This window comes from Micropterus salmoides, unplaced genomic scaffold (genome assembly GCF_014851395.1).
Source record: "Micropterus salmoides isolate LMB-PRFRI ecotype aquatic unplaced genomic scaffold, ASM1485139v1 Ms_hic_scaffold_21, whole genome shotgun sequence".
Classification (NCBI taxonomy): domain Eukaryota; kingdom Metazoa; phylum Chordata; class Actinopteri; order Centrarchiformes; family Centrarchidae; genus Micropterus; species Micropterus salmoides.
In genome coordinates, this window is record NW_024041262.1 from 27,497,660 (window position 1) to 27,525,493 (window position 27,834).

At 48.6% G+C, this 27,834-nt stretch overlaps 1 protein-coding gene across 1 annotated transcript in view; it reads right to left on the bottom strand.

Annotated features, from left to right (window-relative positions):
• Positions 1–1,951: 1,951 nt before the first annotated feature.
• LOC119915862 (HEAT repeat-containing protein 1-like) overlaps positions 1,952–27,834 on the bottom strand; it is a 29,431-nt gene continuing 3,548 nt past the window's right edge. The window contains 36 exon segments of the mRNA XM_038735645.1: positions 1,952–2,170; positions 11,069–11,177; positions 11,602–11,760; positions 13,251–13,405; positions 13,632–13,794; positions 13,875–13,979; positions 14,104–14,238; positions 14,366–14,560; positions 14,640–14,790; positions 14,937–15,244; positions 16,128–16,268; positions 16,344–16,467; positions 16,543–16,595; positions 17,599–17,780; positions 17,995–18,124; positions 18,288–18,512; positions 18,679–18,807; positions 19,873–19,994; positions 20,094–20,212; positions 20,458–20,604; positions 20,765–20,868; positions 22,457–22,588; positions 22,833–23,075; positions 23,149–23,313; positions 23,416–23,432; positions 23,435–23,587; positions 23,680–23,872; positions 24,115–24,263; positions 24,336–24,414; positions 24,513–24,728; positions 24,819–24,940; positions 25,411–25,607; positions 25,720–25,808; positions 25,927–26,025; positions 27,132–27,239; positions 27,333–27,450. Coding sequence (XP_038591573.1) covers positions 2,082–2,170; positions 11,069–11,177; positions 11,602–11,760; positions 13,251–13,405; positions 13,632–13,794; positions 13,875–13,979; positions 14,104–14,238; positions 14,366–14,560; positions 14,640–14,790; positions 14,937–15,244; positions 16,128–16,268; positions 16,344–16,467; positions 16,543–16,595; positions 17,599–17,780; positions 17,995–18,124; positions 18,288–18,512; positions 18,679–18,807; positions 19,873–19,994; positions 20,094–20,212; positions 20,458–20,604; positions 20,765–20,868; positions 22,457–22,588; positions 22,833–23,075; positions 23,149–23,313; positions 23,416–23,432; positions 23,435–23,587; positions 23,680–23,872; positions 24,115–24,263; positions 24,336–24,414; positions 24,513–24,728; positions 24,819–24,940; positions 25,411–25,607; positions 25,720–25,808; positions 25,927–26,025; positions 27,132–27,239; positions 27,333–27,450 — 5,125 coding nt within the window. The 3' untranslated portion in view covers positions 1,952–2,081.

Sequence of the window (27,834 nt, forward strand, 5' to 3'; positions counted from 1 at the left end):
GCCATCCGCGAGGAGCTCAGAGTCGAGCCGCTGCTTCTTTGCGTTGAAAGGAGCCAGTTGAGGTGGTCTGGGCATCTGGTAAGGATGCCTCCTGGACGCCTCCCTAGGGAGGTTTTCCAGGCACGTCCAGCTGGGAGGAGGCCTCGAGGAAGACCCAGGACTAAGTGGAGAGATTATATCTCCACACTGGCCTGGGAACGCCTCGGGATCCCCCAGTCAGAGCTGGTTAACGTGGCTCGGGAAAGAGAAGTTTGGGGTTCCCTGCTGAAGCTGCTGCCCCATGACCAGATCCCGGATAAGCGGATGAAGATGGATGGATGGGTAGTTCATCCTCTCAATGGCTTACATACAGCCTAGTCTTGGTCCTGGGCTGGATCTGGGACTGGAGCATTTTGGAGGAGGAGCGGAGTCCAGAACTGAATCAGCCGGAATAGATTTCATGACGTACCTCAGTTCAGGAAGACATAATGTGTTAGTTTGTTCTTATGTCTTTTTAACAGTTTCCTTCTTATCCTTATTTTATCGAGTCACATGTTTTGTTTTAAGTCTTTCTTCTTTCCCTCAGTTCCAGTTGATGTAGCACTCCGTCTTAAATGATAGGTTTCATCTCTTTTCCCATCTTTAAAAGTGCCTTAAGCTGGTCCAAATATTTTGAATTAAGACATCACATTTCAACCCACTTATCAAATTGTCCCAAAGATGTTTTATCTTTTTCAGTCATCCATTTTACAACTGGCAGTCCTAACGAACCCTAAGACTTCTTTCCTAAAGTCGACACTAGAGGTTGAGTAACTACTAGTTAGTTTGTAACTTAATCAGCTACTAAAATTGGTTGCGCCACAATTACTTGGGCCATAACTGAACTAGCTTAGGCGTAAAGTCATAACTAAGGCATGTGTCTTGTCACGGCCGTGAGCATTACTGAGCCGCTCAGCATCTTAGCACGTCACAGAAAGCCAGATCAATATTGAAATATCACATCAATAAATTAGAGCGGTTTCTCAATACAGAGTCTTCAAAGTTCGGACTTCTGTACTTGGTAGCTCGGACTTCGCAAGTTCAGCTCGGAGTACAAACTTCCAGGGACGGGAGCACGCAGTCCGTCATTCTGCAATTTGAACAGCAGGTCCTGTTAGCGGGCGGGACCTCACATCTCTGAAAACGTCATAGCATATTTTCAAATCAGCTCTAAAGGAACCAACCCCAAATCTGGAGTTTAAACAACCATACTGCTGCATAAAAAACCCTCTTAAAACTCATAAAGTCTTAAAGTCTCATGACACAATAACAGCAGTGTTATAAGGTACAGTTGTGAGTCTTCTCTGACATTTCCGCTTGTTGGTGCTAAGTGCATTCTGGGATTCCTGGCTATTCCAAGTCCAGGCTCGGTAAAACAGGCGTAGCGAGAACACATGCTGGTATTTGACTCTACTTGGCTGGATGCAGTCTTTTGAATTGAAACAGTAGTTTGGCTGCGACTGACGACGTTTCACAAGAACACAAGGACAGACAAGAGCGCAGCCTGAGAAACAGTCTAGGTCTTTACTGGATTACCGTGCAGCTAATGAAATATCATGCTGAGGGGCAGACAAACGGCAGTTAACGTAGAAGATTTGGCAAATGTTTCATTTAAAAGGGAACTAATCGATACCAGGGGTGTAGGATTTAGTGCCAAGGAGCACTCTATCACAACACAACAAACTTCCTTACTTTTTATGCATGGTTTAGTTGCAGATTTGTTGTTTGGCCTCCCTGAAGTCACTTTTTAAAAACATGTAGATAAAGATGAACGTGTTGTTAAATCTCACAGGATGACGATAAAGAGCTCGTGTTTACATTCAAAGCATGTGGGCAGCTGTCGCGACGTGAGGCCGCTTTGTTTTGGGTTTCTGTTCAAGGTTGAGGTCAGGTTTCACTTTAGTTTCACTTTCTTCACAAACAAGACCCAAAACAGATTGAAAGAACAATATTTATTTCTTGCACATATGAGAGACAAAAGTACAAAGTTCACTTCAGATCAGCTGATAAATGTTCAAACACTTCCTGTTTGACCTTCACACCTGTTGACTGTTGTTTGTGTGTTAGAAGTAGCTCTGTAGCGGTTCTCCCAGGATGTTCTCCATCTCCTGAACCACCTTCTGGACCTGCTGCTCCACCTCCTCACACTCATCTGAAACACACACACACACACACACAGTTAACATCCCAACAGCCGCAGCTCAGTCGTTCTAAGACCTCATCTCACTTCAGCGTTCTCCTAAAGAGGACCAGGGTTCTGCTGATGGAGACCAGTTGGGACCTTTCGGCTCATAACATGTTTTTATTACAGATCGTTACGTGTTCAAGAGTCAGCTCAGCTTCCTGCAGAAGAATCTCCCGTCTGACTGAACAGGGGATTTTTTGAGAAAAACAGTCAACGGCCAGAGACTTTGAATTATTGCTCGTCAAGTCAAGAAAGTTGGTGTTTGGATGCGTTTAGTCCAGCGACTCCTGGCCCTTCCATCACATCATGCACACATGGAAGCTCTTTGATGCTGCAGTCACAGGGAAAAACACTTAAAACATCACTGTAGTGGCTATTTGTCCATAAACTTAAACAAAAACAAATAATAACAAACTTCTCAAATGGCCACTTGAGGCTACGTCATGGTTAGGCTTTACGCAGGTTCAGAGGTACCAAAGCAAGATAATGTCCATAACAAGACTGAGTTTGAGGAGGTTTATTCACACACATAAGCAAGCTTACAGACATTTCTGCTGCCTCTCTCACGCTGGTAAAAAACCATATGCCCTCGTCCCTGCGGCACCTCTCACCTTGACCTAACACCATGTGACCAACAAACGACAATGCAAGTAAAGCATAACTACAAAATAAACCAAATTAACTTTAACAAGAAAAGAAAAGAAATAAATTGGGCTATAAATTAACTTAAGCCAAAAATAAACACAAATAAGAATATAGCTCCAACAACCCAGCCCCTAATTGTAACGGTACTTTACCCACAATTAACCTTAGCTTTAACACACAGGAGCTATTTTCTAATTGTAGCTTAAACATTAAACTGGAATCTTCACATCTTCAGATTCTCCATATCTGAAAGAAACAAACAGATGGAAGACAGAGATAGGAGAAAGAATGAGTCGTCTAGTCAATTATTAGCCTCCAAGAGAAGACAGAGCTTGGTTATTGGTCTGTCCAGGATGCTGATCTTCGTTTGGACCTTCACAGAGCGAACCAGTCCTCTAGAGTCAGCTGTGGTGCTTAGAACTCTGCCCATCATCCATGAGCCTCTTGGAGCTGTGGCATCAGCGATTACGACAATATCTCCTGGAATAAAGTTTCTCTTTTGCTTCGTCCATTTTTGCCTTTCTTGCATTACAAGCAAATACTCTGCTGTCCACCTTTTCCAGAAAAGTTCCGCAACGTACTGCACTTGCCTCCATCTCCTCTTAATGTACAGATCAGATTTCTCGAACAGACCTAATGGCAGAATGGGCTTGCCTTTTAACAGGAGAATGTGATTTGGAGTAAGCGCTTCTAAATCATTGGATCTTCTGAAGCCTTAGTTATTGGCCGGTCATTGAGTATCGCTTCCACCTCGCAAAACAGCGTTTGCAGACCTTCCTCGTCCAGCAGTTGATGTCCAACAACAGAGGTAAGTACACTGCGCACAGAGCGAATCAGACGCTCCCAAACGCCACCTTGGTGAGATGCAGCTGGGGTGTTAAAACTCCATCTCATTCCTTCCTGCACAAAAGTCCTTTCAATTTTAGAGTGATTTAAAGCGGCCAATGCTTGCCTCAGTTCCTTCTTCGCACCAACAAAATTTGTGCCGTTATCTGACCTTACACTTGTCACAGGTCCTCTTCTGCAGATAAATGTTCGCACAGCATTGATGCAGGAGTCCGTGTCGAGGGAATGCGCCACCTCAAGGCGTACTGCGCGGCTACTCATACAGGTAAATATCACTCCATATCGCTTCAGCACAGTTCTACCTCTCCTCACCTCCAATGGTCCAAAATAGTCCACTCCCGCATTTGTAAAGGGTGCGTTATCAGGCACAACTCTTTCCTCCGGTAAGTTGGACATCTTCTGTTCTCCAAGCTTTCCTCTGTACCTTCTGCACACTGTACATTGTGAGAGAATCTTCCTGGCCGCAGAGTTGGCATTTATGATCCAATACTTCTGTCTCAATCTGTGCAGCATGTGATTGCGTCCAGCATGTCCAAGTTGGCAATGGATGTAACGCAATATGAGCTGGGAAACATGCAAATCCTTTGACAGAATCACAGGATGCTTTACCTCCCACGGCAGTGCAGATTTAAACAGACGTCCACCAACTCTGAGGATGCCATCTTCGATGAAGGGGTCGAGGCGATACAGAGGACTGTCTTTAAAAACAGTCTTTGGGTCATGTTCTAGTGAGGAAATTTCAGTACTGAATCTTTGGTTTTGTGCAAACTGAATTATTGTCTTTTCAGCTTCCTCCAAGCGCTCTGGTGTCAAGCTGGATTTTCCAAGTGCGGCTTTGAATTTTTTAATCTCCTTTTCCACATTCTCATTCTGGTTGACCACATATTCTTTTCTCTTTCGGCTCAAAAGTAAAAGTCTTTCTTTCAGCTCCAACAGCCAGGCCACTGATGTTTTAAGCTTTCTCCAGGATGAAAAATAGTGAATGAGCTGACTGAGAGGATTGTCACTGTGTATTGTAACAACATTCACCTTAAGTTCCCTTTTCACCTCTGCATCATCAGATGGAATGGAAGAGGAGTCCAAGTCGAGTTTCGGCCACCTGGTGGGGGGCAAGTGCAAAAAGTCCGGTCCTTTTAGCCATTTTCCTTTCCCAAACTCTTGAGCTCTTAGTCCTCGAGAAGCTTCATCTGCAGGATTGTCTTTGGTGTTTACATACCTCCATTGATCTTCGTCTGTGGATTCTCTTATGGTGCTGACACGATTGGCAACATATGTGTGAAAGCGCTTTGTTTCATTGAAGATGTACTTGAGAACAGTAGTGCTATCGGTCCAAAAAACTGACCTTTGCAATGGCAACTGTAGCTCTTTCAACAGCATTGTGTTCACTCGAACAGCAAGCACAGCTGCAGCAAGCTCAAGGCGTGGAATGGTTAGTTGCTTTAGAGGAGCGACACGAGCCTTGCCTGTGATAAATGAAACATGCACGTTGTCACTGCTCTCCAATCTCAAGTATGAAACAGTGCCATATCCTGTTTGTCTAGCATCTGAAAAATGATGCAGTTCTGCTTTCACTTGTGTTCCAAAGTTTTTGGGTTTAATGCACCGTTCCACTTTAAATCCACTCATGTGCTGAAGTTCAGAGAGCCACTCAGACCAATGTTCGGAGACATCACGGGGAACTGGCTCATCCCATTTGAATTTCATTCTGCACAACTCCTGTAACAGTAACTTGGCAGGGATTATGAAAGGAGACAGAAAACCCAGCGGGTCGTAAAGAGAGCTCACCACAGAAAGGATGCCCTCCTAGTGTGTGGACGTTCCCGCACTGCAGTCCTGAAGCTGAACGTATCTCCTTGAACACACCATTGCATCCCCAGAGCTCTTTCCACAGGGAGTTGGTCCCTGTCCAAATCCATGTTCTCCAAACCCACTGCTCTGATCTCGCTAGGAATAAGTGCAAACACATTTGAGTTATTTGTGACCCACTTTTGGAGATGAAAGCCGCCTTTTTTACAGAGAGATGTTAATCCATGTATGAGCTTCACTGCATCTTCCTCTGTCACAGTGGACTTAAGACAATCATCCACGTAGAAATTTGTCTTAACTGTACGAAGGACATCGGGTGAATATTGCAGTGCATTATCCTCAGCAGTTCTCCTCAGTGCATAGTTTGAGCAGCTTGGAGAGGATACAGCTCCAAACAAATGCACGCACATCCTGTATTCCTCTGGCTCCGCTGTAGCGTCTCCATTGGGCCACCATAGAAAGCGCAAGAAGTTAACGTGCTTATATGGAACCCGGACCTGATGGAACATGGCGTTGATATCAGCCATAACAGCGATGGGCTCTTCTCTAAACCGAAGGAGGACACCAATTAGCGTGTTAGTGAAGTCTGGGCCCTGCAGGAGCTGACTGTTCAATGATATACCTTTGTAAGTACAGCCGCAATCAAACACAACACGCAACTTTCCTTTGGTTGGATGTACACCATGGTGGGGAATGTACCACACCTTTCCTTGTTCCAGAGTGGGCTCATTTGTGGGAACCTTTTCTGCATATCCTTGCTCCAACATGTTGTTAAGGAAATCAACGTATTGAGCCTTGAATGAAATGTCTCTATTAAATCTCCTCTTCAGGCCTTGGAGTCTTTGTAGTGCAATGCAGCGATTATTTGGCAAAACAGGATCATCAACTCTGAAAGGTAAGTCAATGTGATAATGTTCATTGTTAAGCACTGTCGTACTCTCCACAATTTTCATGAATTTAATGTCTTCTCTTGACATCTCAAGTTGTTCATCACTTGTTCTTTCAGTAAAGTCATGATTATACTGTTGCATCAACATACTTTCCAAGTGTTCCACAGATATGTGATTAGCAGTTACAACAATGCATCCTGATTTGACACCAGTACCTTCAGAGTCTCCAGCACGAAGAGGCCCATTTATGACCCAGCCAACTCTGGTCCTCACTGCATACGGTCCACCACATTGACTGTTTATCAGTTCCCATGGCTCCAAAACTTTAGGAGAGTCGGTTCCAATGAGCAAGTCTACATCTGCATCTACTTCATGTAGCCTAATGCTGCTCAAATACGCCCATTTGGCAACATCATCCTGACATGGCACATTGACTTTAGATACAGGCATTTTTGTTTGTGTCAGAACAGATGGCAGCTCAATAAAGTCATCGGTGTCAAATCCAGACACCTCCAGACCGGTTACTATAGTAGTGTTGATGGTTTTAGTCTGCCCCATTGTCCTTAACACTACATTACAGTTTTTTCCTGATACTCCCAGCCTTTCAGCCATACTTGTAGTACAGAAGGTACCAGAGCTCCCAGGATCCAGGAAAGCATAAGTATGCACAACTTTATTACTTTTCTGACTTTTCACCTGCACAGCCACAATGGAAAAAACAGCAGTATCCTCTTCACCAGCCCCAATATGACCACACGTCTGCTGCTTCCCGGATACAGTGCTCACAGTTTCTTTGGAGGTTATCCTTGTAGTATCCTCCTTCTCCACATGCAGGACAGATGGGTGCTTCCTGTGACACACTTCACAATCCAAACGACTCCTGCAGTCTTTGCTTGTGTGTCCATGTTTCAAGCACCCAAAACAAACGCCCTTCTCCTTTAGAAACTGAATCTTGTCCTGTTGTGTCTTTCTTCTAAACTGAAAGCATTTTTCCAGAGTGTGATTGGTAAGATAGCAGAATATACATTTGAGCTGGTTACTGTGAGCTGTCATGTTTTCCATTTCTTTATGTCCATCCTTTGGTGCATTAATGCTGGTGGCAAATGTACCACTTTTCCTTTTCTGCTTAACTTGCATGGATAGCTTTGTATAGCTGGCTGGAGAAACATCATTAATATTTCCAAACAGAGGATCTGAAACAATTTTGACTTGTTTTTCAATGAAATTCACAAAATCAACAAACACTGCTCTGCTTCCAGTTTGTTCCAGTATGTCACATGCCACATTTCTCCACTTTTCCCTCAGCTTGTATGGGAGTTTCATTAGGATCGTCCTGAGGTTAGCTGGCATGTCCAACTCCTTCATATACTTTACATGATGTACTATATTGGAGCAACCTCGAAGGAACAAAGCAAATGACTGCAAAGCATTAACATCCTCAGGTTTTATTGAGGGCCAGTTGTTGATTTTGTCCATGTAAGCCGAAGAGATTTTATGTTCACTGCCAAAATGTTCAATCAAAAGCGTTTTTGCTCTTTGATAACCTGGTTCAGAGGGCATATGCTGACAACTTCTCACAATGTCTCTTGGTTGCCCTCTAGTGTACTGTTCTAGGAAGTACAGACAATCACTGAAATTTTGAGTTTTATCCTCAATGCAATTTTCAAAGGCTCTGAGAAAAGATTTGAAATACAGGGGATCTCCATCAAATACAGGTATATTTCTCATAGGCAGAGCAGAGGCTGTGTTTTGTTGGACCAACAGCGCGGTTATTTCATTTTGACGCTGCATGATGTTCAAAATGTCCAGAGAATTGATGGATGGATTATCGTCACAAACATCTTGCAAACCCGGTGATTGTGTATCTTGCCTTTGAAACACAGGAATGACATTAGGTATGGGTAGTTGTTTTACAACATGTTTGGGTTGAACACCAACAGGGACAGAATTTAACAAGCGACTGGAGGTAGGTTCAGAGCTTTTATTGGTGGGCACATAGCGTTCAGCATTCGGATTTAGTTCATATGTCCTTTGAGTTTCTGACCTTTTCAAGTAAGAATTCATGCCGTCCGATGTTTGAGATGCACATCTTGACACTTTAGAGCCACACTTTGAGCTTACTTCCAGAACCTCCAATTTTGCATTTGTCACCTTTAATTCTGCCTCCAGAGCAAGTTGTTCCTTTTCTCTCCTTAAATGTTCCCGTTTCTTCCGTAAGTCCTCTTGTTCAAGTCGTATTTGTTCCTCCTGATCCTCCAAAATATGCCTTTGTTTTAGAGCAGCCATGCGTTCCTGTAACGCTGCTCTTTCTGCTTGCACTAATATTTTTGCAGATGCACTGGATGAAGTCTTTGACAGTTTAGAACAAGCCTTTGAACGCGTTTCAGAACCTTTATTGGATACACTGTCCTCAGGCCCAATATCAGTTGGATTATCAGGTGGTTTAATTGGAAGTTCATATGAATGGCCTGTGTTTGATAACCAACCTTTGACGTCATCAATAAAGCTTGAAAAACACTTTTCCTTTTGTTCAAAATATTTATCTTGTTTCTCCTTCTCGTCCTGAGGTATGTCCAGTGACACAAATGACAAATGATGTTGTTTTGCCTCATCAACACATATTATTATTTGATCCAAAAGAGACTTGACTGCATCAATATTGTCTGCAGAATGCATCAACTTATCCATCTGATTCATGTACGATTTGGCTCGTCTGCATTGCACCGATCTCTTTTCCTGACACGTTTGCATAAAAAACATCATTCCTTTAGCAGTAAAACTTGCGCGTCTTCTTGTAGGAAGCGCCGTGTCGCTTGTGGCTTTAGATGCAACGTCAGACATTTTACCCTTTGTTGATGTTGGTCATGTACACACAGTTGCTTGCAAAGAGTGTGTAAAGCACATACCTTGTGGAACTTCATTTGTTGCGGTGGTTGCCTTTGTGCACGGAATTGAATGAACGCAGTAGCTGTTGTTGCGCGCGGCTGTGCGCATCACCTGTGAAGGCTTTGGGCCTTTGCGAATTCAAATTGCAGCAAATAATATCCTCCACTCCGTAGTGCAGCTCCAGCGCTCCAGTAGCTTCACCGTTATCCAGTACGGTGTCCAGGGAAATTTTACACTGTCGGATGGGTCGTATTGTTCGATGTTTGCACTGCATTCAGCCCCCTGGCTCCGTCACTCCTAGGCCCTTTCCTTTGTCTCCCACATCCAGGTGAATAATCCACTTTCGAAACGGCAATTCAGCAAACGACAAGTCCAGTATCCACGCAAACCCACAATATATCCAGGGCAGGTTTTTTACTTAATGTAGTGGCTATTTGTCCATAAACTTAAACAAAAACAAATAATAACAAACTTCTCAAATGGCCACTTGAGGCTACGTCATGGTTAGGCTTTATGCAGGTTCAGAGGTACCAAAGCAAGATAATGTCCATAACAAGACTGAGTTTGAGGAGGTTTATTCACACACATAAGCAAGCTTACAGACATTTCTGCTGCCTCTCTCACGCTGGTAAAAAACCATATGCCCTCGTCCCTGCGGCACCTCTCACCTTGACCTACTTATGCAAATGAACATAACACCATGTGACCAACAAACGACAATGCAAGTAAAGCATAACTACAAAATAAACCAAATTAACTTTAACAAGAAAAGAAAAGAAATAAATTGGGCTATAAATTAACTTAAGCCAAAAATAAACACAAATAAGAATATAGCTCCAACAATCACATACATGACTTTTGGGTGTCATTTACACTGGGGCCATGTCCCCACCGCTATTTGAAAGCCATCCATCTTCAACCACAACATTAAACAGCTCTCTACAACTGACTCCTTTCAACGCAAAGGAGCGGCGGCTGTAAGGGAGACGCCAGCCAACCTCCTGAGAAAAGCACCTTCGATCTCGTTCTTTCGCTCATGACCCTGCTTTCGTGACCTGGGATTGGATGGACCTTAAATACGGATCCCCTTACCCCGTATTTCCACAGCACCTCACGCAATATCCCCGGTCGACCCGCAAAACACATGTAGACCGGATGGACATACTCCCAGACCCCTCCAGGATCCTTGCGAGAGTGAAGAACCGGTCCGTTGTTCAATAACCAGGACGGAATCAGCACTGTTCCTCTTTAATCCGAGGTTCAACTATCGGCCGAACCCTCCTCTCTAGTACCTCGGAGAAGCATCTAGCAGGTATGTAACTGGCAGACACTCTCTGGTCCACTCAGGGGAACCACCATCCTGGTTTGCCACTCCTTAGGAAATGTTGAAGAGGTGTGTCACCCAAGACATCCCCTCCACATCCCAAGCTTTCAGCACTTCTGGACAGATCATCAATCATCGTGTTCGAGGGTTAACCGCCCTTGAGGCACCTAAGACCTCGAGACCCCCGACCTCCACAGGAAACCCAGAAAATATTACAGATGGAATAACACACGTCTGTGAGTTTGAAGGTTCAGACACCAAAATACTGCACAGAGGTTTATGAGAGTCTGATCCTCTCCAGCGAATCACTGTACAAACCAGAGAACGCGCGTTTGCACGGCGGAGGTGAACGACCAACAAGGCGTTGGCGGAAACACACTGATTTTGTTGAACCAGGTTCAGCTCAGTGTGTGTGTGTGTGTGTGTGTGTGTGTGTGTGTGTGTGTGTGTGTGTGTGTGTGTCCTCACCCTCCATGAGTTCAGCCAGGAAGGGGATGGTCTCTGGCAGCAGCACCATGTAGTTCTCCTTTAGTTTGGACGCCAGCTCCATTAACATCAGCAGAGCGGAGAAACGCACCTGGAGGGGGGTTCATATCCTTTACTGCAGTAGAAGTACTAATACCACACTGTGAAAATACTCCACTACAAGTACAAGTCCTGCATTCAAAACCTTACATAAGTATTATCAGCTAAATGTGCTTACATGGAAGTAAAAGTACTAAAGCTGCAGTAAAGTGATCTTAGAAACGATATTACCTCTGAGGTGCGGTGGAGCAGACACAGAAAGTTGAAGAAAAACTCAAGTAAAGTAAAAGTACATTTTCAAACACACCATCAGCACAACAGGGATCAACAACAATGGATACTGAATTAGATCATGTTTTTAGCCCTGAGTTCTGTCTACAGGTCTTTCTAAAAGCCCTGAGAGGCGACACCCAGGGCACGCTGTGGGGGAGAGGAGGGAGGCAGCCAGGTGTGTGCGTGCGCGCAGGTGTTCTCACCTTGGAGTCGGCGTGTCTGGTCTTCAGGAGGATCTGGTAGTTGAGAGTTTTCCACTGAGTGTCGTCAGCCAGCGCCACAGAGAACTGCCCCACGCAGGGAACCAGGTGCTGGGTCACCCTCTGCTGGTACACCTGGTCTCCACCCAACATGTTCTCCAGCTGCGCACACACAGCGAGGAAAAGGAGTCCGTTAACAGGAAACTAACCCACCTTAAGAACAGAAGCAGCCGGCTGAAGGGAATTTATACCAACGGCAGGCATCGTCGTGGAAACCCGGCCTGGTCTTAATGGCCTGGTCTCCGTCCGATTCCAAATGAACTCCGGTACATTTAGTTTAAGATGTAAACATGGCCCGACCTCCATCCGACCCAACTGCAGAAAGCCCTGCGCCTCTTTAAAGTTCACAGGCTCTCTTAGGTCAGCACGCCATGGCGCATCAGAGCGCGCCCTCTCCGGCTGGAACCGTCTTCCTCTTTGCAAAATGCTCATTACAACATAAAGATGCCGCTGTGTCACACGACGCGCATCTGTTCTGCAAACTGCGACTGAAGCTGATAACAGACTCTGCACTACAGAAGATCTCCGTGGTCATTTGGCTCGACTGTCACGCTTCCTGCTTCTCTGTCCAATGAGGGATGACCTTCAGCGCGCGTGTGGTTTTGTTTACAAATTCTGGTTCACTTGCAGAAAAGGCAGCGTGAAAGCGAACAGCACCAAACAAAATAAAGCAACTCTGTATTTGGTCCAGAGCCAGAGAGTCTCACTGACGCTGGTTCACCGGGAGTCAAGCTCATTCTTCATGCAAGGAATCATGGGAGCAGGAATGAGGCCGATACGGTGACGGCGCGACCTGAACATCAGAGCACCTGAGCCGCGTCTGTGTTTGTGTTTTGGGCGGCTCGGGGTGGTCACGCTTCACCGCTGCTGACCTGAGAACAGCCAGGAGGGAGGAGGGACTGTCAACATCGCCGCTGATGGCAGGAAGTGACATCACAGACCTGCAGCGCTGGAACAAGTCCTCAGATCATTACTGCAGTGTAGAAATACTCTGTTACAAAATCCTAAGTGAAAGTTCTCCTCATTAGGGGTGGAAGTTTAATGATCAACGGTTAGTTTTGCTTTTACAAATTTCAATCATCATGAACGCCGCATTACTGCGTGCACTCGCCGTAAATTCCGACAGTCTGCAGCATTAAAGGTTTCAGCTCAAAGAGCACATGGCAGAACGCAGTGACGGACCGCGAGCTGCGCTGAGGGAACGATGACTCTAAGAAAAGGTCATCTTCGTACCACCACCCGCTGGGTAAGTTCACGTTAGGTCCCTGCGTGATGTGAGGATTCAGAGTCCGACTCTGTAGCAGCCTGTAAAATGTCGTTCTGATGCCGTTTGCGTCGTGTTGCGTCATGATGACACGTTCCACAGTTTAGTCTCCCTGACAACATTAAGTACAACGTTTCCCTCCGAGATGTAGTGCGGTACAATCCCTCAAGTAAAAGTTCTGTAAAGTAAAAGTAGGACCGTTACTTTGCGTCACGGCCGTCCTCACTTTAAACTGACTCAGCCACCTGTTCAATCCTCCGCAGAAACGTCCTCGGACTCGGGACGTCTCGGCATGAACGGTAATGGCGTGCAGCTGTGTGAATCTCACCTGGTCGACCAGCGGGCCCATCAGGGCGTCGGCTCGCTCTTTGCTGAGGAACCTCTGCGTGTCGTACAGGAAGATCTTGTGGAGACAGTCGAGGACGTACTGCAGCAGCAGACTGCTCTTCTCTTCACCTCGACACGAGGCGAACAGCCGCTCGCCTGGACAGACGAGCTCAGCAAGGTCAGTTAAAATAAAATAAAATCAACTGCATTAAGTTAAGTAAGTCCTGACGTGTGATTTAGGAAACTTCAGCTTTCAGGGCTTTAGGAGCTCCGCTGAAATGTTAAAAAGTTCAATAAAAAAATCTAGAAAGTAAAAGAAAAATTAAATAAATCAAAATAAAAACAAAGTATAATCAAATCAGACTGTTAATAATAAAGTCACCTGTCTCGGAGCTGTTGGTCTGTCGCAGCAGGTCAGCGAACGGTTTCACCAGGTTTCCTGCGAACAGGACGAAGAGTCCTTTGAGCCGCTCGGCGACGCGGTCGGACAGCCGGCAGAAAGTCAGCAGACGCTCTTTGCTGTCGGATTTACTCCAGTCGAACAGCTGCAGGAGAAACAAGGTCTACGGTCAGCGTCCGGCAGAAACCACGCGTGCTTCACCGGCGCTCGAGTTCCCCACGTTACCTTGAAGAAGAGCGGCCTGAACGTGACCTCCGACAGCTTCATCACCATGGCGAGGAGACAGTCGATCACGCCGCCTTCGATCTCCGCCGTCTTCTCCAGCTCCCCCTGCGCACGACAAACAAGAAGCGTCACCATGTGCAGCAGCAAAGACAGAAGAAGAAGGCGGCGGCGAGCTTAATGAGGAAGGAAACAGCGTGTTTGTTGAGCACGCAGGAAGCTCCGGACTGACCTGACCGCGCTCGGCACGGAAGTCCAGGGCGGCGAGGAAGAAGGAGGTGAGCTCTGATTGGTGGTGGTTGAGCTGGTCTTTCTCCATGTGACCGATGTGTTCCTTCAGGATGCTCATCAACGCCGCCAGCTGACCCTGCAGGGAAACACGGCGTCAGTCACAGATCCGATCAGCTGATCAACGCCACATCCCGTTTCCTCTGACTTAAAGATGGCGGTGAGGTGATCTGGATCCGTTTCAACAATAAAACTACATTTCCCACCTTCTTGTCCACGACCATGATGCTGTAGCACTTGGTGAGGGTGGGCAGAAGGACCCTGGGGGGCAGCTTGGTGGCGAGCGTGCTCCTGAGGGAGGCGAGGCGTAAGGACAGCTGGGCGGAGGAGGAAGACGAGGAGGACGAGGAGGACGAGGAGGACGAGGACGAGGTCTCTACGAGCCGAGTCAGCCGACACACCTGCAGGAACAGGAAGTGTCAACACGATGCTGCTGAACCACATTTGTAGTTCTTTAACTGTCCGTGCAGAGCGCCTCACCTGTAAGGTGGCGTCCTGCAGGTACGGGCTGATGAAGTGCGGCAGCGTCTCCGTGACGCGGTGCAGGGCGGTGACGGCGCTCAGCAGGTAGATCTCATTGGTCAGCAGCTCCTTCCTGTCCGTCAGCGTGTGCAGCACCGCCGGCATCAACCTGAGCGACACAACAAACACGACCACGGACCAATCACATCGCAGGAAAGTGAAGGAACAAAAGAGAAGCGTTTCTGATTAATCAGAACGATCACTTTCACCACAACAGCCCCAATATTAACAACAACCTCGCCCCGTGATACCGACCTCGGTAAGTGTGGGATGGCGAGGGCCTTGAGCGTGCTGACCACCTCGGCGATGCAGAGCAGAGCGCTGCCCGTCACGTTCTTCTCTTCCTCCGGCGACGTGACGAGCTCCACCGTCTGCAGCAGGACGGGGACGAACGCCTCCCGGTGGTCAGAGGCGAAACTGCGACAGAGCAGCTTGAGGCTGTAGAGCGCCGTCTGCCGGTTGATGGCCTGCTCCGCCTCCTCCTCCTCCTCCGCCGTGACCTTACCGCGACCTTTACCCACAATGCTCAGCAGATCGCCGGTCAGCTGTAAGAGCGCAGCCACCTGCGACAGAGAGAAGGAAACTCTTATATTTTCCACTAAGAAGAACACGAACGCTGCGGCCGTCATTTCTGGTAAGTGCAGCACGTCCGTAGTGAGAAAACAGTACCCTGTTGAAAAGTACACAGTGTACTGTACAGTGTACTAACTCAGTGTACTAACAGAGGTACACAGTGTACTGTACAGTGTACTAACTCAGTGTACTAACAGAGGTACACAGTGTACTGTACAGTGTACTAACTCAGTGTACTAACAGAGGTACACAGTGTACTGTACAGTGTACTAACTCAGTGTACTAACAGAGGTACACAGTGTACTGTACAGTGTACTAACAGAGGTACACAGTGTACTGTACAGTGTACTAACTCAGTGTACTAACAGAGGTACACAGTGTACTGTACAGTGTACTAACTCAGTGTACTAACAGAGGTACACAGTGTACTGTACAGTGTACTAACTCTGTGTACTAACAGAGGTACACAGTGTACTGTACAGTGTACTAACAGAGGTACACAGTGTACTGTACAGTGTACTAACTCAGTGTACTAACAGAGTTACTCCTGAACGAAATCTCTCTTTTTTTCTGCCAGATTTTGTGATTTTTTTTTGGTTTTCAAGTTTTGCTGAAGTTGCTATTTTTGATGGAGCTGATGAACCGGACACAGAACGACAGAGCCGGTCAATTTTCAAAATAAAACACCCTGCTCACTCTCCCGATCGCACAACAACAACAACAAACAGTTAAGACAGACAAAAAAAAGACATCTGAACAAGTCGGTAAAGTCAGACAGGCAGAACGCTCTTATTTTGAAAAGCTCCATGTGCGATATGGTTAAATATGATCTTCTGTTTGTTTCATCTAAGCCTCGTTGCTGTGTGACGTCACCTGTTGCTCCTCCCACTGCGTCCTGTGCTGCAGCTTGTTGTTCAGCAGCTCCATGGCTTTCCTCCTGACCGACGGCAGCTCATTTCCCATCAGCCCTCTCATCACCGTGATGAAGGTATCCGTGGGCAACAAGGAGTTCACCTGGGCAACAGAAGACAAAGGTGAGAACGCGCCTGCTGTGCCGCAGGATCAGCGTCGCCGCGGGCAGAAACTGACCTTGTCCAGAACGTCGTAGGATTTATTCAGCTGGACTCTCCAGAACTTGGCGGCGGGTTTGTCGGCGTTCGCCTCCACGCAGCGAGCCACGCTGTGGATGTAACGCAGGATCTCCTCCAGCAGCCTGAAAACACACGTCACGGTCACCTGCCGCCTCACGCCAAAACTCATTCTCATTTCTTTACTCGGCAAAACTCACGTCTGCTGCAGCCGCTGGAGAGACTCGTCCACGCCGTCTCCGCCGTCTGCAACCTGAGACGCAGAGCGGCAGAGGTTCATTCAACGCACTTCAAACACAGATTATTAAAGCAGCTCCTGTTTGTTTGTCTAAGTCAATTGGCATCAACGTATAACAACAATAATGCCAAAGCTACAAATAAACTACTTAACAATTCATTTCATACATTAAATAAGGAAATAAATCAGTTAAAGTTGTTTGTTAATAAAAATTAAATTTCTATAAAAATAAAATTTAAAAATAAATAAATAAATAAAACAGTAATGTGTTTAATAAAAAAGAAAATTATTTAAAAATACTAAAAAATAAAAGTAAATAAATAAAACGGTAACGTGTTTTAATAAAAATAAATCAAAATTATTTAAAAATAAATATTAAAAATAAAAGTAAATAAAACAGTAACGTGTGTGTGTGTTAGAAAATGAAATAATATATTAAAGTAAATAAATAAAACAGTAACGTGTGTGTGTTAATAGACAAAAAATAAAAAATAAATTCATTAATATAAAAAAAAAAGTAAAAAAGAATCAGTATCAAATGTAAAATTTAAAAATAAAGCAACAATTACCAAAATATCAAACAATCAAAATAATATTAATTTGAAAATGAGTACAATTATTCATCAGTCTTTCAGAGTTTCCACTGGTTGTCCTCAGTTCACGGCACGAGGCCAAGAACTGTTTTTATATTAACTAAATAAGAGTTCAGGTCAGAAGGACGACAGAGCGCAGAAAGGAAACGTGTCATCTTCACCAAAACAAAACAAACACACGGTCTGAAAGAACAAACTTAGAAGCTCAGCAAGTTTAAAACGTCTCCAGTCCTACAACAACAGGGCAGATCATGTAAACTAAAGAGTGAAGAGCTGCAGACTCACTTTACAAAAGTCTCGTCATCTTTAGCGACTGAATTCTAGTTTGTTTTTTTATTTTTACACGTATTAAAGTTTGTTCAGTGTTTATTTGTTACTTCAGATTTCTGGGATTAAACCTTCACTGCTTTTCAGACGTCACCCACCTTCCCGACGAAGCTGGCCGAGCCGAGCAGCTGAGCCGTGAAGCAGACGGAGAGGAACTTGAAGTGTCGCAGCTCTTTGCTGCTGTGAGCCTCCACGCTGAAGATCAGCTCCTCCACCTTCTCCTCCTCCTGCTGCTCCGTCTTCTTGGCCCCTCGCCGGCCGGCCGGGCGCTTCGCCGGAGCTGCAGAGGACGGAGACGAGCAGAGTTACGTCTGCTGAAGTCTAAATTCTGCACAAAGACTCTTGTTCATTAGTTATTATTAATCCATCACAGTTTGAGTGACGTCTTCAAAGTGTGAAACTTTGTACAACATTCAGCAGGAAACAGGAATTATCTTCCAGCAGGCTTCAGAAGCAGAAGCTTCACCACGCTGGAGTTTAGATTTGTGTCTCACCGTCGTCTTTGTCGTCGGGCAGCTGCAGGAGGAAGTTCAGGATGTTGATGAGGGAGGTCAGCTGGTCGCTCACCTCGAACTGACAGCAGAGAGAAATCCAGAAGTCCACGTCCTTCTCCAGAGCCGCGTCCTGCAAACACACACGCAAACATCTAAAAACAAAACCACCACGTGACGCCGACAGGACGCCGGGTTCATTTGCTGCGCCATTCCAACACGACGCGGTCACCAGGTTACTACAGCGCACGTGAAACCGCTCCCCACAATGCCTTGTAAACAAAGCGACGCCTTGCCTTCTCGCTCACAGAGCTGGCGGTCTGCGTGGCGTGCAGCTTGAACAGGAGCAGCATCAGGACCCAGAGGAAGCGGGCGGGGCCCAGCGTGGTCACCAGCTGAGCCAGGATGGGCAGCCGCCGGTGATCGGGCACGTGGGGCAGCGCATCGGCGAACACGTGCACGATCCTGGTCACCACAGCGTCCACGTGAGCCGAAGAGCTGCCGTCAGAGAGCTGCTGCGCCTGCAGACAGTTAAAGGTCAAAGTTACGCACCAAAACACAGGAAATAAACCAGACTGCGATCAACTCGGTGTCTTTATCACTCAAAACTCTGAAATGGAATCCGTCTTTCACGCCGCTTTGCGTTAACCACAGAGTCCTGGTCAGCCCACGCTGACGGAGCCTCACCTTGATCAGAGCGGGTATGACCATCTGAACCGTCTTGTCGATGACTCTGAAGCTGTAGGCGTCGTCCAGCCGCATGATGTTGGCGCCCATGAAGGTGAAGATGGGCATGATGTTGTGCAGGACTTTTTCCTGCAGGGTGGAGGAGACGACTCGTGTCGGTCATTCTCAGAGTCTCATACTCAACTAGTTAATCATCGTCTGAACTATAGAAAGACGCTGCGACAGCTTAAAGGTTTCTGACAGAAATGTCAGACCGGTGTTATGATGAAATCAGATGATGCTTTAATTATTATTATGAGCAGTGGTGGAGATGAAATATCAAATTATTATAGTATGAGAAAGATAATTTGAGAGTCAAGTCATGGCATTAAATAATATAACATCATCAGTGTGTATTATACAGTAAGCGCTCAATACAAAACCCTCAGTTCAAATCTCCGAGGAGAAACCTCAAAAAATAGTTTGAGGATCAATTCAAAAGTTGGCCAACAAAAATAAAACAGCGACGCCTCTCGTGTTTAATAGACGAGCTTAGTAATTCTCCGAGCTCACCGGAGTTCAAATCCAAATAAAGCATTACAGTAAACAAGCTTCTCGTGCTTTTATTTTGTACCATTGAACCATTAAAGAGGAAGTGATTATGTGAGTAACTGTCGCTGTCATGGCAGATCTATTTCAGCAGCTATCAAAGCACCGTAATCCGGCAGCCGGCCAGATATTGGCGGGCAGTTTTGGCGAGGGTCCATCAGCACAGAGAGAATCAACGTGTTTCTCTTGTCAGGGTTTGTATAAACTTTATCTAATGTGTGGTTTATGAAGGACTGTGGTGCAGAAACAGTGATTCACATTTTCCATGTTGTCTGTCAGAGTCAGTCACGTCTGGTTTTACAGAATAATTCAGTAAATATAATTTCTTAATAAATCTACCTAAAGAACCCTCATTTCCTGACTGGCCACTCTCTGCTGTCTCAGAAGAGACACCTTTTGTGCTGCGTCAGCCACCGTAGCCATCCTGCGCTCTCTGAAAGGGGAGGGGCAGTGGTAGACTGGACAGATGGTTGCAGTTCACAACTCTCACCACTAGATGCTGCTAAATCTCTCACACTGAACCTTTAAATGTGTCATGTCAGCCGTAGGAAAGGTCAAATGAAATAAAGTTTCTTGGGGAGAAATCAGAAGGCTGTTTTCACTCACAGGGAAGATGGCGGCCGCGGTGCCCAGCAGCAGCAGGGCGTGGTGGTGAGTCTGCGGCATGTCGGACGCCCTGATGCACTGAACCACCAGCTCCACGCTGAACTTATCTTCATCCAGGACGTCTGAAGAAACAAAGACCTCACGTCACGTCGCTCAGTAACTGCTGTGATGTTTAACGTCTGCTCTCTGGTGGAGCTGACCCCCCCCCCCCCATGACCTACCGGGCCCCACGGCGCCTCCTTCAGGGGACAGCTTGTGGCAGACGTTGAGTAGACAGCTGAGCAGCAGCTGCTTGGTGTACTCCATGTTGGTGTGGTCGCCTGAACTCGGCTCCAGACTCCTGAGGACGCAACACACCAGCATCGTTAAATATGTCAACTGTTATTGTGAAATTCACAAACTGACTTTAACTTCAGATTCAGATTATTTCCTTTTAATATTGTCCGCCACAGACCTTCATATCACCCTGTGTTCTGTGGATCCAGTCATTTATTTAAGGTACGAATTTTAAATTCGATCACTTGTTTCTCTGGACTGTTCACTTGTTCATTTGCTTTCTTAGGTTAAACGAGTAACCGATGTTACCTGGCGAGCAGCGAGAACAGAACCGGCACCAGCATCTGGGCTCTCTTCAGCTTCTTCTTGTGCTGCAGCAGCTCCAGGATCAGAGTGACCCTCTGCCACGACACAGCGCCCCCCTCTGGACCGCCGTCGCCGCTCTCCTGAGGTTTCCTAACGAGGGAAAACACAACTTTATAACGTCGTTCATTTCCACCAAACAGAGAAGCTCAAGGTCTTCGCTGCCTCGATTCTTCCCACTGAAGCGAACGTGAGTTTAATCTGCTGACATGTGAACAGAACCAGTGGTTCCTCTGACTGAAGTGAACTTCACCTCTGGGTCATCTTGCTCCGGCGGGTCTGCTGCACCGTCACGCTGACTTTGGGTTTCTCTGGTGGAGCGAGCTCATTGGCCACCAGCTGACCGTCAACAGCGATCTGTTAAAAAGAAATCAGGGTTTGAGGACTGACGTCACATGACCAGACTCCGTTTCTCCCAGTTTCAGTATATATGAGGAACAACGTACAGGCATCAGTAAAGTGAGATCTATGAGTGACGGCAGATCCCTCGGGACACCAGTAGGAGTTAACGAATACTGAGAGGTAACCGCGGCCTCGACCAGCAGCTGGGTGGCGTGCTGAGTGAGGTGGGGCCGGATTTTTCTGATGTTCTATAGAGCAAAGAGACACGACCGAGAGACGGCAGCAACATGGTCTGATAGGACTTTGTGGTCCACATCGCCCAGTCCCATCTCAGACCCTCAGTACTCACCTCAAACTATGTTGTGTCCTCAAAAGAGAAGTGGCCGTCTCAGTCGCTCTGTGGGGACACAGGGCGTCTCTCTGTGGGGACACAGGGGCGTCTCTCTGTGGGGACACAGGGGCGTCTCTCTGTGGGGACACAGGGGCGTCTCTCTGGTCTCCCTGAGGGGACACAGGAGCGTCTCTCTGTGGGGACACAGGGGCGTCTCTCTGTGGGGACACAGGAGCGTCTCTCTGTGGGGACACAGGGGCGTCTCCCTGAGGGGACACAGGGGCGTCTCTCTGTGGGGACACAGGAGCGTCTCTCTGTGGGGACACAGGGGCGTCTCCCTGAGGGGACACAGGGGCGTCTCTCTGTGGGGACACAGGGGCGTCTCTCTGGTCTCCCTGAGGGGACACAGGAGCGTCTCTCTGTGGGGACACAGGGGCGTCTCTCTGGTCTCCCTGAGGGGACACAGGGGCGTCTCTCTGTGGGGACACAGGGGCGTCTCTCTGTGGGGACACAGGGGCGTCTCCCTGAGGGGACACAGGGGCGTCTCTCTGTGGGGACACAGGGGCGTCTCTCTGGTCTCCCTGAGGGGACACAGGGGCGTCTCTCTGGTCTCCCTGAGGGACACAGGGGCGTCTCTCTGGTCTCCCTGAGGGGACACAGGGGCGTCTCTCTGTGGGGACACAGGGGCGTCTCTCTGGTCTCTCTGTGGGGACACAGGGGCGTCTCTCTGTGGGGACACAGGGGCGTCTCTCTGTGGGGACACAGGGGCGTCTCTCTGTGGGGACACAGGGGCGTCTCTCTGTCGGGACACAGGGGCGTCTCTCTGTCGGGACACAGGGGCGTCTCTCTGGTCTCTCTGTGGGGACACAGGAGCGTCTCTCTGTTCTGATTCAGGAGCGTCTCTCTGCGGGGGACACAGGAGCGTCTCTCTGCGGGGGACACAGGAGCGTCTCTCTGTTCGGACACAGGAGCGTCTCTCTGTTCGGACACAGGAGCGTCTCTCTGTTCGGACACAGGGGCATCTCTCTGTTCGGACACAGGGGCATCTCTCTGTTCGGACACAGGGGCGTCTCTCTCGTCTTTCTGCGGGGACACAGGAGCGTCTCTCTGCGGGGGACACAGGAGCGTCTCTCTGCGGGGACGTCCCCCGGATCAGTTGAGAGCCTGTGTTGCACATGGAGCTGCATCAGCAGCAGAAACTGGTGTAAAAAGTCCTCCTGGCCGGCAGACACGTGTCCTGCAGAAGGAGCCGTTACTGTCGTCTCTGCTCACCGCTTTGAAAACGCTGCCGACGGTGTTGGACACCAGCGGACTCCTGCTCTCCACCAGCAGGTCGAACATCACCGACAGCAGCTTCTGCTGCACCGACTCGTCTCCGAGGGCCGAGAAGAACGGCTTGGTGACCTGCAGAGACACGACAAGAGACACGTCAGCCACGGAGACAACCTTCCCTTTGTGACTCACTTCTGCTACACAGCGGACAACATACAGAAACATAAGAACAATTATAAAACGGTGAATTGAAGCATCTTCAGCGGAGCAACCCTTTAACCCTGGATTTTAAATCCAGTTTAAACTAATTTCAAACCCGGGTTTTCACACAGTTTTTATACCCTGGTTTTAGCCGGGTAGTTCGGGTTCGGCTGACCTGTTCCAGAGCGATGATCTGGCAGCTGGGGAGGTCGGGGTGGTGCTGGGTTGAGGTCCTCAGGGCTCTGATAAACAGATCCAGACAGTTCTGGTCCTTGGCCAGCAGGGGGGCCGACGCCTCGTTGTACTTCCCCAGGACGAGCTGCATCAGCTGGGCCTCGGCCCGCAGCACGGTGGGGGTGTCGGGGCCGCTCTGCTCCAGGAGCCGGTCCAGAACAGGAAGCAGGGCAGACAGGACGGACTGAGGAGGAGGAGGAGGCATCAGTGTTGCTCCTGGTTTCACTCTGAATGTGCAGGTGTGCTCCGGCTCTCACCTGTCCGTTGACGTGTCCCAGCGCTCGCAGCAGGCCGGCGGCGGTGTAGGACGGGCAGCAGGAGGTCTGAACGCTCTGCAGCAGCTGCTGCATCGACGCCTGCAGCTTCTTCTGCTGCGTCTTCACCTTCACAGACTGACACTCCTCATGGAGCGCGCCCAGAGCCTGCAGGTTACAGAGCGCGCTCAGTGACTGTTCCTCTACGAACACTGCATCCCCTGCAGATTAAACTGATCTCAGATCAGACTTCCGGTGAAACGGACTCACCTGGCTCAGGTACGAGGGTCGGCGATGATCTCCTCTGAGGTCTTCAGAAGCCTCTCTGTGATTGGCTGGAAGGGAGAAGCATCGGCTCCCGATAGGCTCAGCAGAGCGCCGAGGGCCGCCCTCCGGACCTCCCGAACCGGAGAGCTGAGGCAGCACAGCAAGGACGGGACCACTAGGGGGGAGAGACAGAGTCAAGACCTGGTGCAGGTGGAGTCCACATTACATCAGAACCCATCTCTTCAGTCTGGACCAAAGATTTCTTACCGGGTGAGTCGGCGGCGGCCAGCTCCTCCAGCGTGGCGTCCGGCTGGGCGCTCAGCAGGGCCCTGCCCACGTACAGAGCCTGAGTCTGCAGGACGGGGCCGACCTTCACGTCCAGCTGGTCTCCATGGTTACTGCCGTATCCCCACAGCACGCACAGGAACCTGAAGAGCATCGGCGGCTCGCGCAGGTGAACCTGGACGTGACGGTGAGTCTCAACTTTAATCTCTCTCCCCCTCTCCCCCTCCCCTCTCTCCCCCTCCCCCTCCCCCCCTCTCTCCCCCTCCCCCTCCCCCCTCTCTCCCCCTCCCCCTCCCCCTCTCCCCCTCCCCCCCAGCTACAGATAGCAGCTGGTTAGCTTAGCTTAGCACAAAGACTGGGAACAGGGGGAAACAGCTAGCCTGGGGAACTGTGTCAGCGTTGGAAGTGACCTCTTACCTGGATGAGCAGCTTCATCAGCTCTCTGAAGCCGCCGGCTGCCGGCCCCTCGCCAGCGCCGCCGATGACGACGCTGAAGAGGCGGCAGGTGAGTCCCAGGTAGCAGCAGGTGTTGGTGTCCAGCTTCTCCGGGTTCCACCACACGTCACCTGGCAGAGAGAGAACAGCGTGCTGTGTGTCTCCTCGGGTGAACTGTCGCGCCTGCAGGACCAGGTTCTTACCTTTGAAGGAGGTGTCGTGACACCTGAGGGAGGAGATGAAGTCTCTGAGCAGAGACACGACGACGCGGCGCTCTTCTTCCTGTTAGAACACGACAACACGTCAGAGCCAGCTGCTTCAGCGCAGCATTGGTACTTTTTGTATGAAAGGATTTATGAACGGAGGTTCTCCGGACAGACCTGCTCCTCTGGTCTGACCTGGGCGTCGGCGTCCCTGGAGACCTCCAGCAGGAGGGGCTCCAGCATCAGGTAGACCCTCTGAGCGGCGAGCAGGTGCTCGGTGCCGCTCAGCTCGCCGAGGCCGAGCAGCAGAGTCCGGGTCAGCACCAGGAAGGAGGCCCTCCCTCTGAGGCCGGAGCCCCGCTGCAGCTCCACCGCCTGAGCCAGCTTCTCCATCTGAGGCCAAACGCAGGGACAGAGTTACAGTCTGCCGGGAGGTAGGCGCAGGTGAGTTAACAGAGGTAAAAGCCTCAAACACAAACTCACGGCGTCCCGTTTGCAGAAGTGCTCCATGTTGGCCAGATTCTTGGTCAGCGTGGAGACGAGACGCTGGTCGGCCAAACCCGCGAAGTCGGGCTCAGAGCTCCGCTTCATCACCTCGTCCAGCTCTGCGAGGACAGAAGAAGACGCTGAAGCTGAAACATCATCAATGTATCGCCTCTCCACACAGACCGTGTGTTAAAGCAAAGTCTCGCCACTCTGCGGCCATCTTGGTGAGGCGTCAGGTATCTGGGACTAACCGGATCAGGTCTCTCTCTGAATGAGCGGGCAGAGAGCCATGATGCTCTTTCTCTGGTCCCCATAAAACCTGCAGAATCTGCAGGAATATCTCAAACACTTTGATGACTTTGCCCCAAAATAAGGTTTAAAAGTGTTTTTCCCTTCTACTGCACGAGCACGAGCTTTCACCGCCTTCATTTACGGCTAAATAAAAATGTAAATGACTGACCTGCAGCCTTAAAGACGTGGGAAAGGGCAGCACGAGTGACGACGTCTATACGTTTGCATGAACCTGACATGATATTTAACGGCGTCCAGATTCCCTGAACGTGAACTCTCTGCCGCTTCACTCGCTCACCTCGAGCCCAGTTCAGGGTGAGCGGGTGTTGGCTGATGATGGAGGATCGGGCGACGCAGGAGGCGAGGCCGAGATGGTTGGAGGAGATCACCAGGAGGGGCAGCAGCCTCCAGCCCGCCCTCTGCAACAGCTCGCCGTCCCCCCTTCCCAGCCGGGGGTCAGACAGTAGACGCACCGCCTCCGTCAGCACCGGCAGCCTGGAGGAGACGACACAGAGTCGGACAGGAAGCTCAAACTTTTCTTCTCTAGAAGAACTTTAGAGATTTGAGAGTCGCAGCCGAGGAGGTTTTGTGTGTGTAGTTCACTGACCAGCGCTCAGCCACCGACAGATCCACTCTGTGCAGCAGCGACAGTAAACAGGACACGGTGTCCTCGGGGGCCAACACATCGATCAGCACCTGAAACAGCAGGAACAACAGTTAGCGGCTCGCCGGCGTCCCGCCTGGCCTACAGGGGCCGCTGCTGATTTGAAAGGGCTGCATCCAAACCTCCCGCCCAGTTACCCGGCTCACTGACCTCCAGCACTCTGAGAGCGGCGGCTGCGACCTCCGGCACGTCGTCCTGCAGACGCTCTTCGACGGCGTCTTTCAGGAACGCTTCCTCCAAAGTCTGCTGCTGCCGAGAGGAAACACGACCGAGACAACAAGAGGTTAAAAAGTCTGGAATAAAGATGGAAGGTGGTAAAAGGGGTGAAATGAACCGTGTGAATATTAAAGCCCCGTTTTTATTATCATCATCACTATTCTTTGTCTAACTTCTATTTGAGAGGTCATCTCGTCTCAAGCGTGGACTTTCAGTTCCCATAATGATACTACTCATGTAGTACGATTACTGGAACGCACCCTCAAAAACTGGATGTCAAATAATTTCCTGCAGCTGAACTCAGAACAGAGATCCTGGTCATCGGGTCCCAGCAGGTACTGCCATCTGCTGGTTCCCTGGTGAACCACATCAAAGTCTCTGCTTCTGACAGTAGTTTCAGTTTCGAGCAGCACTCGTGTTTTTACCAGCTTAGAAATGTAGCTAAAATTCGAACTTTTAAGGACACCGAGACCATTTTACAGGCCTTCATCTCATCACGCCTGGATTATTGCAACAGCCTTTTCACCTGTTTAACCCAAAAATCTATTGATGGACTCCAGACTGTCCAGAACTCAGCTGCCAGGCTTTTAACCAGAACAAAGAAATATGACCACATTACTCCTATTTTAGCTTCATTACACTGGCTCCCAGTATGTTTTAGAATTGACTTTAAAATTCTATTGATCACTTTTAAAGCTCTTCATGGCCTCTCGCCTTGTTATATTTCTGACCTTTTAGTCCCATACACCAGCACGTACCTTGAGATCCTCGGGCAGAGGTCTGTTGTCTGTTCCAGAGTCTCGACTGAAAACTAAAGGGGACAGAGCGTTTGCTGTCAGGGCCCCGAGGCTCTGGAACAGCCTGCCCGAGGAAATCAGGTCGGCTGAGTCAGTGAACTCTTTTAAGTCCCTTCTTAAAACATACTTTTATAGGAGAGCTTTTCCCGATCTTATTTGACTTTATTTTTAATTTTATTCAGTGTTTTGTTGCTTTGTCGTGCATCTTGTTCTCGGTTTTCTTTGAAAGCACTTTATAAAATGGTTTTAAAAAGCATCATTATTATTATCACTGGATACTGAAGTAGACCAATCAGCTGCAGTGATCGAACTTTGTCTGAAAGCAGGAGCTCTCTGTCGCACCTGTCCGGAGGTGATGATGCCCATCAGGTGCTCCACGGCGGAGACTCGGACCGACGGCAGCGGGTGTTTCAGGCTGAGCAGCAGCGACGTGTCCGAGTCGCCCAGAATCTGCAGAGAAACACACAAAGACAGAACGGGTCTGCGGTTGATACAGAGAGCAGAGGCCGCCGACGCCGGCCGGTCAGAGAGCGGCAGGCTTACCTGGTACTTCCCGCTGCTCATCGACAGAGACAGGAACTGGTGGAAGAGGCGTTTCCGCTCCGAGCTACCGACGTCGGTCACGTGACCTGCGAGGACGCCGTCCAGAGCTCCACCGTATCTGACGGGGCAGAAACACACGAGTGAAGCTGATGAACAGCGTCACGTTTCAAAATGTACTGTAACTAAAGCGACCAATCAGCCGACATCTTTCTTCATTCGTGACAGAAAACAGTGGAAACCTAAAAACACAAATCCTGACAGCTGAGATCTTTGTGCTTGAAGATTATCAGATTAATCCACCGTTATATTTAGTTACCGCCATATTTGACGTTTACTGTTCTGCTCCATCTCTTCAAAAACCAAATCCCAGCGACAGAAAAGTTTGTTTGTCTCACAGGTAACGAGGGCAGGAAATCGTTATCGGACTTGAATTAATTAACCCTTGAAGTCATTTATTAAAGTTTCCACACCTTCAGTTTGGTTTTAAATAAATAAATAATAT